The sequence below is a fragment of the Thalassophryne amazonica genome, chromosome 10 (genome assembly GCF_902500255.1).
Source record: "Thalassophryne amazonica chromosome 10, fThaAma1.1, whole genome shotgun sequence".
Classification (NCBI taxonomy): Eukaryota; Metazoa; Chordata; class Actinopteri; order Batrachoidiformes; family Batrachoididae; genus Thalassophryne; species Thalassophryne amazonica.
The window spans coordinates 27,921,817-27,934,982 of record NC_047112.1 but is presented as its reverse complement, the minus strand read 5'-3'; the positions used below and the strand labels follow the sequence as shown (position 1 = coordinate 27,934,982).

The 13,166-nt window shown below is 41.3% G+C and overlaps 1 protein-coding gene across 1 annotated transcript in view; it reads right to left on the bottom strand.

Moving 5' to 3' along the window:
* Positions 1–12,047, bottom strand: part of st6galnac5b (ST6 (alpha-N-acetyl-neuraminyl-2,3-beta-galactosyl-1,3)-N-acetylgalactosaminide alpha-2,6-sialyltransferase 5b) — a 40,522-nt gene extending 28,475 nt beyond the window's left edge. Inside the window, exons 1-2 of the mRNA XM_034179642.1 lie at positions 11,863–12,047; positions 11,285–11,491 (exon numbers count right to left, since the gene is read on the bottom strand). Of these exons, the coding sequence (XP_034035533.1) occupies positions 11,285–11,491; positions 11,863–11,919 (264 nt within the window). The 5' untranslated portion in view covers positions 11,920–12,047. The remainder of the gene's footprint in view (positions 1–11,284; positions 11,492–11,862) is intronic.
* Positions 12,048–13,166: the final 1,119 nt, after the last annotated feature.

Sequence of the window (13,166 nt, the reverse complement as noted above, 5' to 3'; positions counted from 1 at the left end):
GAGTAGTAAATCATTCGTTCCTTTCGTTAATGTTCTCTCATTTTGAAGGACCCCTGCTGGTTTCCAGAACAGAATGTGAGGCTGCCTCACTACTCATAGAAAAAAGAGAGGTATTTTCATCAGAACCACAAAAAAAGATTAAAAGATTTGCAGTGATGAAGTGAGAACCACCATCAACAAGTGGGAACAATTTGGATTAAACAAGAAAGGACACATTAGATGACGATGTATGTTGGGTTACTGTGTGTATGTGTGTGTGTGTGTGTGTGTGTGGGGGGGGGGGGGGGGCAGTGTTTGTATTGCTATCTTTGTGAGGATCATCGCGGGGAGACGACCGACCTGTTTAATAAGGACCATTTTGGAAAGTGAGGACATATAGGCCAGTGTCACAGACTGAAAGGTCCCCCCTAAAAATCAGTCCACCGATTTCACTGAATTCACTGAATATCGCCACATTTCTGCTTAAAACTGCACTCCACTCATCATCTATCTCAACGTCATATTTCACTGCACGCCACAACGAATCAGTTTTCTGTCAAGTGCGCACAATTAAACTCGGCTCCACAGCGTTCAGTTTGATGCAGTATGCCGAAGAGGAACAGCAGGAACTGTGGAACAGCCAAGTGTCATTCCACAGTTCCTGCTGAAGCTCCTCAGGACGCTCCCGCAGGTGTTCCACCTGCTGTTGGAACCGATGAGCAGGAGAACGAGTCTGAGCAACCAGAGGAGCGAGAGGAGACTCACGTACAGCCAGACATCTCTGCACCTCCTCCAGTCCGAAGCGTGCACACAATTAAACCCTGCTGCACCGCATTCAGTTTGATTGTTGATACCAAGTCGGCTAAACGGCTCATTTCAGTGCTCTCCAGCGCGCTCCTGCAGGTGTTCCACCTGCTGCATGTGCCTGATGTTTGGGAAAATGCACGAGAGGAGAGCCGCATGAAGCCACACATCTGGCTCTGTCCGTCTCCTCCTCCTCTCTGCGCCACTCCATGGCACAGAGCCCAACTATGCATGCGGTCACAAAGTTCTTCTGAAAAACTGGAGCGATCTGAATTCAGTTGGATGAAAATGGGTGTGTGTGTGGAGACAATTCACCTCGTTCACAACGTGACAGAACTTAAAGATGCGCAATGGCGCGCAACAACGTGGAACATTATTCTTGACAGTGCATAATGGTTCCTGATAATTCTCCAGCAACATGTGCCATTAATTGTAACATCTGGTAATAGGTTGCAGCAGGTCCTGAGGACACCTGTCTGTGCCTGCTGTCCTCACGTGGAAATACATAAAACATCTTTCACCTTTGCACCTCGCTGCAGCAGCCACACACAGTGCACCTCAGCAGGCTGGGGGCCGACCCGACACATGTGTCCATACATCATCTAATTTCTCTTTTTTGAAAACGCGTTTTCCATGTGTGTGGTGCAACACGTTCCATGCACACGAGCATGCACGAAATCATCACCGGTGTGTCGTGCACGCCTGTGTGACCGTGCGCCCCTCACGACAGCTGGTAGAATTTTTTGTGGTTCCCCATTTCGTGTTTGGTTTGTGTATTTTCTTCCGGTTTCTGCATCTTTCATGTAATGTGTAAAGGGGCCCTTACTTTGTCATCTGATGGTTAATAATCACATTATTCTGTTTGATGGCTTTGGTGAGGAGAATCAGACTCAGAGAGTCAGACTCAGATGTGCTGCTGTCACGCTTTGATCGGTCCCCCATCTTTAATTATGAAATCATGCTGAATTTATGTGGAAATTATTGTTCTTAAAAACCTTCAGATATCTGTCGCTGACTGGAGTGCAATTTTAAGCAGAAATGAGGTGATAATCTGTGAATTGCTGCTGACACTCCAAAATGACGTATGTGCAGTGGAGGCAGCACAGACTGATTTTGAGGGGGAACCGTGACACCAATCCTCACAAAATTTTTAATGAAAAGCCTTCCAGAGGCTGTAAATATGCTCCTCTCAAAGTAATTCTTCAAAATGTAAGGTGACAACTTGACTTAGCGAGACATCTAGAGTTTAAATGCAGTATCAGTTTATTTCTAAATATAGCAGAAAGGGTGGTCGTCACTCCCAGTGGGCATTTTCCACGACCTCACTTTGGTGCCTGTACAGGAAGGGGTGTGTGTGTGTGTGGGGGGGGGGGGGTAATCAATGTCTGCTCACTTCCAAACGCTGATGAATGTGTTTTGGTGATCAGTTGTCATGACACTTGTGGTGACAAGTTGTCTGATGACTGTGCAGTTTATGAAAGTAAAGAAAATTAACCGTGCAGATTGGATGTATCCTGCACTCTAACCTTGTGATAATTTATTTCTACATATCATTCCTTATAGCCTCACCACTTTAGTTTTCACTGTATTTAGAGATGGGCAGATGTTGTGGATGTACCTTACAGCCTCGTAGCGATAAGCCTATTTATAACGTGACTAAACGGGGTCTATAGAAATGTGCAAATAATTTGATCTAGAAATGACATACCCTCCATATGCATTAAATTTGATTTATTTATTTAATTAACTATAAGTTGGGTTGGTTGAGTCACAGCGTTGAATTTGTTGAGGCTTGCAATGATTGTCCAATACGCACATTTGCGGGGTTTTGCATCTTTATCAAATAATGAAGTGCTAGGAAGCAATAAATAAAATGTTTAGCAGCTAACAGTCAGCAGTGTGGCACAGTATGCTCTTTTTAATTATGTCTGGTGATCTCTTGGCTGAGCCAAATGAACAAAACATCCACAGACCACCAACCATCTTAATGAAATCACAGCCTGTGCAAATAAGTTCTGCATATTGAGTAACATGGGTCATAGAGAGGCAGCATATTCACAAGCACCCCTAGGCTTTAATAAGAGCATAAAAGTTTAATGCCGTGCGAGTGCACGAGTGGACCATTGCTGTGTGAATGTGAGTGCTCGCTGGTGCTGGAGCCAAGAGCCTTTACCACGGAAGCAGACCTCAGACGACACTGAAGGAGACTGTACAGGCAGATCCAGTGGGTCTGCTCCAGATAGATATCATCCAGCTCTGCTGCAGCTCACAGAGTGGCACTATGCAGAATGAACATGCTGCAGTGTGGATTCATCATCAACACCCCGCCAGGTGGCATCTAAGAGGAGGTGCACGGCCACGTGAGGATGTGAATAGGAAAAATGAGTGCTGGCAGCATTTGTTTGTCCATCTGCTTTGCAGCTTTGGAAGAATTTATGGAGGCATATGTGGAGTATCCTGAACTTGGAATTAGGTTACAAATCTAAGCCTATCTCACATATATATATATATATATATATATATATATATATATATATATATATATATATATATATATATATATATATATATATATATATATATATATATATAGTTTTTCTTAGAATGCTGTGTTCTTTTTCAGCCATGCATACTGCCCCTTGTTATGTCCAAATAATTAAATTTTCGTTTCATCAGTCCACAGCACCATATTCAAAAATGAAGCTAGCTTGTCCAAATGTGCTTTAGCATACCTCAATCGACTCTGTTTGTGGCGTGTATGCAGAAAAAACTTCCTCTGCATTACAGCATCATACAGCATCTCTTTGTGCAAAGTGCACTGTATAGTTGAACGATGCACAGAGACACTATCTACAGCAAGATCATGTTGTTGGTCTTTGGAGCAGGTCTGTAGGTTGACTATGACTGTTCTCACCATCCTTCGCTTCAGCTTATCTGAGATTTTTCTTGGCCTGCCACTTTAGGCTTTAACTAGTACTGTGCCTGCAGTCTTCCATTTCCTCACTATGTTCCTCACAGTGGAAACTGACAGCTGAAATCTCTGAGATAGCTTTTTGTATCTTTCCCCTAAACCATGATGTTGAACAATGTTTGTTTTCAGGTCATTTGAGAGTTGTTTAGAGGCACCCATGTTGCCACTCATTAGAAGAGATGCAAAGAGGGGAAACATTTGCAAATGGGCACCTTAAATACCCTTCTCATGATTGGATTCACCTGTGTAAGGAGGTCAAGGGTCATTGAGCTTATCAAACCAATTTTGTGTTCCAATAATTAATGCTAAATGTATTCAAATCGATAAAATGACAAGGGTGCAAATTCGCAAGGGACAAGGGACAAATTTATGCACCTACCCAATTTTGTTTCAGGGGTGCCTAAACTCCTAAACTTTTGCATACAACTGTATATATATATATATATATATATATATATATATATATATATATATATATATTCCACCTCACACTGATATCTGCTGAATTAAGAAAATGTCAGTCAAATCTTTATGGTTTGTGCTCCCCCCTCCCCCTGACACTGTACAAATCATTTCTATCCAAGCAGCAGAATTCCCCCCACCCTCTCTGATGGCAGATGTCCAAAAGATCTACTTAGATATGAAGTTGTAATATTTTAATGATTGGGCCTCTGTGGCACATCTCTTTTTATGACCAGTGCATTACAGCAATAATGTCTTGAGGTTCTATTCTGGGGGGTGGAGGTGGGGGGAACTGTCCTGATTTAAGTGCCTTTGTTTCTAAATATTTCATGGTGGACCCATTAAATATGAATTGCAAAATGGAGCAAACTGCAGAGAGAATTTAGAGATGGTAGTTTCTCAAACCAATTTAAGCTTTTGCGTTTTGGACTTAAAGTGTTGTATTTTACATTATCAGCAATCTGATATGTGTCTTAAAAAGCATGCAGAAGTGTGCTGACAAAAATAATACACACTTTGATGATGCAACTGTGCCTGTTGCTTTAACTGGAAAGGAGCTGCTGCTAGCCACACCCCCTCTCAAAACAGAATGTAGTTCATGGGCCAAGCAGGCTTTCGGTACCACTTAAGGGGACTAAACAACACTTAGAATCCAGTCTCAGTGTACCATGGCCTACACAAAAATGTATGATAGCCATCCCAGGGCGGAAGTTATAACCAGGTAGGGGTCAGTGAAGAATCATATTATACAGAGGTCAAACTTTTAAAATGCTCCAATCATATTGAGAAATATAACACATTGCACATAACTGTTTGAAATGTTTTTTTGTTTGAAATGTTTATTTCGAATATCAAGGCACAAAATAAATAACAACAATAATATATATAAGAAAACCATAATCAATGGATATTTGAAAAGGAGTGAGAAGAAGTAAAACTTATTGTGTTATAAGTAAACTTAACATAACGATTCCAAAAATGTACAGTTTTGGTAAACTATGACTGAATGTTATAGAGTTATGAGGTAAAAAAAAACAGCAAAAATGGTGACAAAGGTTCGCTTCAGTTTGTACAGGGCTCAAAAGTTGAAGTTGCTCCAATTGTGGCAAGAAGTGATGTAAATCATTTGTTGAGATAATAGTGTTTTAAAGAGAAATAGTTTCATCATCTGTCATGATTAATTATCATAATAAGGGGTAACATATGTCATAGAATCCAATGTAAAAGTAAGTCCCATTGGCTGCTCCCTTCTTTTCACTTTAGGTCAATACAGCAAACCTGAGGTGGACCTGCATGTTGAATTGCCACAAATTTTACACTGGATGCCCTTCCAGGCGCACCTCCACATTACAGAAATTTGGGAGGAGCAGGGTTTGAACTGGGAACTTTCTGCACTGAAACCAAGCGCACTAACAACTTGGCCGCCACCCCTGTATGTTGACCTTATCTGACCTTTACTTTGGAGACCAAACATCCATCATGGTCAAAACTATTCCATTTATTAATCCTTTAATTTCAACCAATAATCTGCATCATTTTTTTTTTTTTGTTTTTTTGTTTTGGTTTTTTTTTTACTGAAATTGGAGTAACTTTCATTTTTGACCCATGGAATTGACCTTTGTCACAGTTTTTACCCCATAACTCCAGAACATTCAGTCATAGTTAGTCCAAACTATACCTTTTTGGAATAGTTATGATCAGACAAATAATGTGAATAATGTGGTATATTTTTCAACATGATTGGAGCATTTTAAATTTTAACCTCTGTGTATTTCATTCATTTCATTTATACAATGCCAAATCACAACAAAGCTGCCTCAAGACACTTCACACAAGTAAGGAGAAACCTTACCAACCCCTAGAGCAAACAGGTGACAGTGGTAAGGAAAAAGTCTCTCTGATGATATTAAGGAAAAAACCTCAAGCAGACCAGACTCAAAGGGGTGACCCACTGCTTAGGCCATTCTGTTAAAAGGTTTGCAAAGTTTTACAAAGCTGAAGAAACAGAAAACAGGAAATCAAACAACATAATAATGTAAAGAAGATGAGAAGTCCACGCAGATGTTAGCACCACAGGCAGGGGTCATCTGGCATTTCTCACACCATCAGTGGGCCTGTTCTTGCGCTGTCAGTGAGCCTGTAACCCTTCATTCACCCCTACCACCCTGGATGGCTATCATACATTTTTGGGTTGGTTTGGGTCTCTATAGCCAGTTTCCCATAACCTTTTTAAATATAGCTCATTCATTTGAGGTATTTTATGAACAACTAAGATGCATGGTCAGATGTGAGAAACAGCTAATATCTGGGTCCCTAACCACCAGCACAGCGCTATGCTAGCAACTGGCGACCCCTTCAAGACCATATTTATTATTACTGTCACGTATTCAGTAGTACTTCAACAAATTAACCTGGAAAATGTGCACATGAGATTGAGGCGTGAGACCATAATTTAATGCGAATGCCAAACACATAAGAGCCATTTTCCTTTCTCTCTGGACACAGCTGAAGCCTCAAAAAGCCCTTTTAACTGCATACCTGAACTCATCTGCATTTACATGTCAGTCTCTGATTTACATGCATGAAAGCAGAATGGAGATGAGCTGCTGTTCATGTGCAAAACTCCCACAGATGTTATTTTGTTGAGTCGGGAGCTCGACACATTTGTGTAGCTGTGATTGAAAATGTGTACAAAGTGCATTTGAAAAGGCGACACTATGATATTAAGAAAGCATGTAAAATGCAACAATGGAATGAGTGGTGTCCAAAGGCATTCCAAAAATGGCCAAGAGGGTGCAGCTTTTCTTTGCAATTACTGACTCCAGCAGGTGATTTCACTGATTAACATCACTTTGGGCAGATGGGATTGTCAGAGCATGAGTTGATCTGCTTCAAGGCTTTGATTAGATTTATCTGATTGGTTGTTTTTTTTTTCTTTCTTTCTTTCTTTTGACTATGTTCTTGGTTGACTTTTTCCCTGTGTTGGGTTTTCTGTCTCTCTGGGATGTGGGCGTGTGTCTCTCTCTCTCTTTCTCTCTCCGTGACCATGCCCTCTTTCTGGTGCCTTCTGCGCACACCTGTCTCTTTGCCACTCATTATCTGGAGATATACAACCCCTGGCAAAAATGATGGAATCACCGACCTCGGAGGATGTTCATTCAGTTGTTTAATTTTGTAGAAAAAAAGCAGATCACAGACATGACACAAAACTAAAGTCATTTCAAATGGCAACTTTCTGGCTTTAAGAAACACTACAAGAAATCAGGAAAAAAAATTGTGGCAGTCAGTAACGGTTACTTTTTAGACCAAGCAGAGGGAAAAAAATATGGAATCACTCAATTCTGAGGAATAAATTATGGAATCATGAAAAACAAAAGAACACTCCAACACATCACTAGTATTTTGTTGCACCACCTCTGGCTTTTCTAACAGCTTGCAGTCTCTGAGGCATGGACTTAATGAGTGACAAACAGTACTCTTCATCAATCTGGCTCCAACTTTCTCTGATTGCTGTTGCCAGATCAGCTTTGCAGGTTGGAGCCTTGTCATGGACCATTTTCTTCAACTTCCACCAAAGATTTTCAATTGGATTAAGATCCGGACTATTTGCAGGCCATGACATTGACCCTATGTGTCTTTTTGCAAGGAATGTTTTCACAGTTTTTGCTCTATGGCAAGATGCATTATCATCTTGAAAAATGATTTCATCATCCCCAAACATCCTTTCAATTGATGGGATAAGAAAAGTGTCCAAAATATCAACGTAAACTTGTGCATTTATTGATGATGTAATGACAGCCATCTCCCCAGTGCCTTTACCTGACATGCAGCCCCATATCATCAATGACTGTGGAAATTTACATGTTCTCTTCAGGCAGTCATCTTTATAAATCTCATTGGAAATCTCATTAGCCCATTGTAACCTTGTTTTTATCTGTTTAGGTGTTAATGATGGCTTTTGTTTAGCTTTTCTGTATGTAAATCCCATTTCCTTTAGGCAGTTTCTTACAGTTCGGTCACAGACGTTGACTCCAGTTTCCTCCCATTCATTCCTCATTTGTTTTGTTGTGCATTTTCGATTTTTGAGACATATTGCTTTAAGTTTTCTGTATTGACGCTTTGATGTCTTCCTTGGTCTACCAGTATGTTTGCCTTTAACAACCTTCCCATGTTGTTGTATTTGGTCCAGAGTTTAGACACAGCTGACTGTGAACAACCAACATCTTTTGCAACTTTCGTGATGATTTACCCTCTTTTAAGAGTTTGATAATCCTCTCCTTTGTTTCAATTGACATCTCGTGTTGGAGCCATGATTCATGTCAGTCCACTTGGTGCAACAGTTCTCCAAGGTGTGATCACTCCTTTTTAGATGCAGACTAACGAGCAGATCTGATTTGATACAGGTGTTATTTTTGGGGATGAAAATTTACAGGGTGATTCCATAATTTATTCCTCAGAATTGAGTGAGTCCATATTTGTTTCCCTCTGCTTGGTCTAAAAAAGTAACCGTTACTGACTGCCACAATTTTTTTTCCTGATTTCTTATAGTGTTTCTTAAAGCCAGAAAGTTGCCATTTGAAATTACTTTAGTTTTGTGTCATGTCTGTGATCTGCTTTTTTTCTACAAAATTAAACAACTAAATGAACATCCTCCAAGGCCGGTGATTCCATAATTTTTGCCAGGGGTTGTATATATTGCTCATGTTGCTCTGCTTCTTCGCCAGATTGATGCACCCTGTGCCTTCATTCCTGCCTTTGATTCCTGTGTCCATTGTCCTGCCTGCTTTTGCCTGTTATCGACCTCCAGCCTGTTCACTCCGACCTTGTTTAAGCCTGATGTTAATTGTACTTTTGCTGTGTTTTTGGACTGCCTATCTGTGTACCGACCTGTGCTCTCCACCTCACTAAAGTTTTGCTTAAACACAACCTACCTTCCTGAGTCTTGCATTTGTCTCCAGACAAAACCACCTGTCAGGGATGAATTTGTTGGCCCTTTTGGAATGTCTTTGGACATGAATCTTAAAGCTGCAGTGTGTAGACTTTAGTGTCATCTAGCGGTGAGGTTTCAGAATACGTTTTGGAATTATGGTTCATGGTTTTGTTTCCCTTCAGGTTTTTGCTTCTTTGCTGATGGAGGTTTATGCACACTTGTCTTCTCTTGAGATAAACAATATACTGTATGAACCTTCATTTTACAAAAATAAGGGTTCTTAATGTTGTTAGCCTAGACTAGCAAAGAGTAGATAGTATAGGCTATTGCAGAGTAGGGCGAGGCAGAGTAAGGGGGTAGAGGATGACATTTTTCAGGAATTCCCGTGGGTCACGTCATTCCTGTGGGATACCATGGGAGTCAAAATTTTATCAATCCCGTGACTGGGATAGGACTGGAATAAAAATGAACGGGAGCGGGCAGGAGCGGGAATGCCAAAAATAGATGATGATTTTCATCTATTTAAAACAACCAAAACGCTTTCACACCGGGGGCGATCAGACGCTACAAATTCGCAGGGGTCGCGTGGTGACAGACGCGCCTCCTTCACCCGGTGTGTCGCTCTGCTTTTGCTGCGAAAATTCGCCCCGGTGCGTCATCAAATAGGAGGAGCTTCCATTCCGCTCGCCGGCTCCGGTTGTCAGTCAAGTTAACATGACGGACCTTGATCACACGGAGCGAGTTGTTGTGGAAAGCTCCCAGTACAGAGAGTATCATTATTTGCTGCAGGAGCTGTGTCTGGATGACGGCTGCTTTCAGCGGTCCTTCCACCTCTGCAGGACCCAGTTTGAGGACCTCCTGTCCCGTTCACGCGCGCACATGTAAACAATAAAAAAAAGAAACTCTGCTGCCTGCTGTGGTACTGCAGCTTGCTCTTCCCCAAAACTTTGTTATAATTGTGTTTAGAAACAGTCACCATTTGTTTTATTATACATCTGTGTAGTTAATTAATAAAATATTCTCCACAGACGCTTCACTCGCGCGCACACGTAAAAAAAAAAAAAAAAAACCTCCGCTGCTTGCTGCTCCTCGCGCTTTCCCCAAAAAAACTCTGTCATAATTGTGTTTAGAAACCAGTCACCATTTGTTTTATTATACATCTGTGTAGTTAATAAGTAAAATATTCTCCATGGACGATTCGCTCGCACGCGCACGTAAAATAAAAATAAAAAGAAACTCCGCTCCCGCTGCTGGTGCTGCTGCTTGCTCCAAAAACTCTGTCATAATTGTGAAATAAAGGATAAAAGAGACATAAGTCCTGCTCACAGGCTGCTACCAGATACAGGACATGTTCACATCTTCAGTCAAACTCCAGACATCTCCACGTCACTACATATTCAGTCCCTGATTGATCATCACAGCGCGGGACATATGGGAGTGGGATGGGAGTGGGACTGATTTTGAGTGGGAGCGGGATGGGATTGGGAGTCATCTTTACAGGAGTGGGACGGGATGGGATTTATTTTTTTACTCCAGTCCAGGATTGGGACAGGATGGGATTTTTTTTTCTGGAAACGGGATGGGACAGGAGTGAAAATCCACTCCCGTGTCATGCTCTATAAGGGGGGCTCCCCCTGGCAAGGCAGAGTAAGGGGAGCTCCCCCTTAATCTGCCCCCTCCCCCTCCACCACTACCATAAAGTACAGAACTGGTCATCCCTGCACTGAAAGATACTGTACATCTGTACTCAAATAACCTGTTTTTACCCATTTCATTATATTTATTTAGCAGTGAATATAGTTTTGCCTATTTGTTTCTTTTTCTTCTTACAGAAGTGTTTTTATTTTCTTATTGTTTATGCACCAGTGACACCAGAACAAATTCACCGTATGTGCAAACTTACTTGAAAATAAATCTGATTCTGATGGAAACTGCCATGGTAGGTTGTACTACCATGGCAGTTTCCACGAGGGGGCGCACCCCCATGTGCATTTGAAGGGTTCATTCTAAGCTTATTTCAAGGAATATCTCAATTGACTTTATTGCTTGTTGTGGACTTTTTCTCCCCATTTTGTCACAGTCGATGCCGCAGTAGTGGATGTGCAGAGCGCTTAAGGATACAGATGGTGCACACTTACCTTGTGATCCATGACTCCTGTGTACCCTTGAAGTGGTTGGACTCCCCGTGGTCTCTCTGACTTTTGCACGGATGGACCAGGCTCATCTCTGTGACGGGAAGACAACGGCTCAGGAGGCAAAGATGATCTGTCACCAGAGCTGCTGTTGTAAACCAGCATAATGCTGGTAACCATGGTAATGATGAGGATGCCACTAACACCTTGGCACTGGAGAGAGAGAATATAAAATAACAGAACACACTGAGATCATGAAACTAATCTCTCTGCTTAATTAAAAAAAATCTGTTTTAACAGTAAAGAAGTGCTCGTGTTGTGCGCATACAACGCCGCGCCACTCAAATGTAACATGCAGTCTGCAGGGCATCAGAGGTGCAAAGAACAGTTTTAGATGGCTGGATTCAAACAATTAGAAACTTTACAAGGCGAGATCTCAAAGAAACATGCAATAAAGAAGAAAGTGTATTTTCACGTTAAACAAATGCATAATGACACAAAGCAGCCAGCAACTCATCCTTGTACCACAAACCCCTCACATCACCCCACAACGCGTTATTACACCGCTGCCTTCTCATAATTACCAGTCGGGTCTTCATTTTCATCTTCTTTTGTTTGCCAGCGCAGACAGGGCCATGCATCGTCTTAAAGCACTCACACGTCGTCTGGACTCCTCAGTGTGTAACACCTGAGCGCCAGCATCACTGGGATCAATGCTCAGCTGAAGAAAAGGACGCCCAACTACTATTCTGTGCTCCTCTCCACAGGGAGGATCAGTCAGCACACAGCTCCTCATGGTCCTAAGCAACGCCGCTCAGAGTGCACAAGTAGAAGAGACACACATGCACATTAATATTGTGTTGCTCTGAGGCTTTGGGAAAATTCAAGGCACATTCCAATTACTCAAAAGCAATAAATGCAATAGTCTTTGAAGCCTGTAAATTAAAAGGGCATCTAATGGGGTTAAGCTGATTCAAATTTGGTTAACTTTGATGCAACAGATCAATCCAAAAAGCAGCTTTATTTTACATATGCCACCTGGTCTGGTAGCCATGTGATGGATAAGTGTAGGCCTATTGAAGGGAATAATGTCATCATCACATGCATGATTTAAATTAATAGCAGAGGTGACTGAAGTTGCATCTTGAGATCATCTTGTTTGTTGGTTTCATTCATTTCTAACGTCGAGGTCTGATGGCCACAGGGAAAATGCTGCTTGTGTAGCATCATTAGTTACTAATGGTTTTATACTAACATTTAATTATTGTGACATGATTCTGTTAGATGTTATTAATGTTTTCTGAATGTTTTTTTAATGTTATGCCTAAAGAGTGTAGTTAATCTATCTGTGCGGTTTGAACCCAATACTTACCAAACACTGAGTGACTGTTTTCATTTGCAAAATTAATGATGCCTGTGAAATTTACAATTTGGCCCACAGGAGGTACTAGACATGAGCTAACGAGGGCGTGAAAACGGGATGCTTCATTTTGCATGCAGTTGAGTTCTACCTGAACGCATGATGTACGAGTTAAGTCATAAAATTTAAACTCCATCTGATCCTACCTGCAAGTCCTCATGCATGTGTGTTGCAAACTTCCAAAATTGCACCAACTGTACAAGTGGAATTAAATGACAAGCAAAAAGTTTTACTAAAAGGTTAGTGTTGCTACTTCATTAATGAAGCTTCAGTTTGTTAATGGTGGCATTTGTCTGGTTGTTTGTTGGAGGGGTGGAGTATGGGAGCAGGAAATAAAATGGATCTAGAATACACTCACTAGCATCACCACTGGAAAAGTGGATGTTATATGACATCATAATAAAAAAAAAAACCCTTCCTGCCTTATCTATAATATAATTCTCTTCTCCTTAGTTAGGTAGTCTGTCC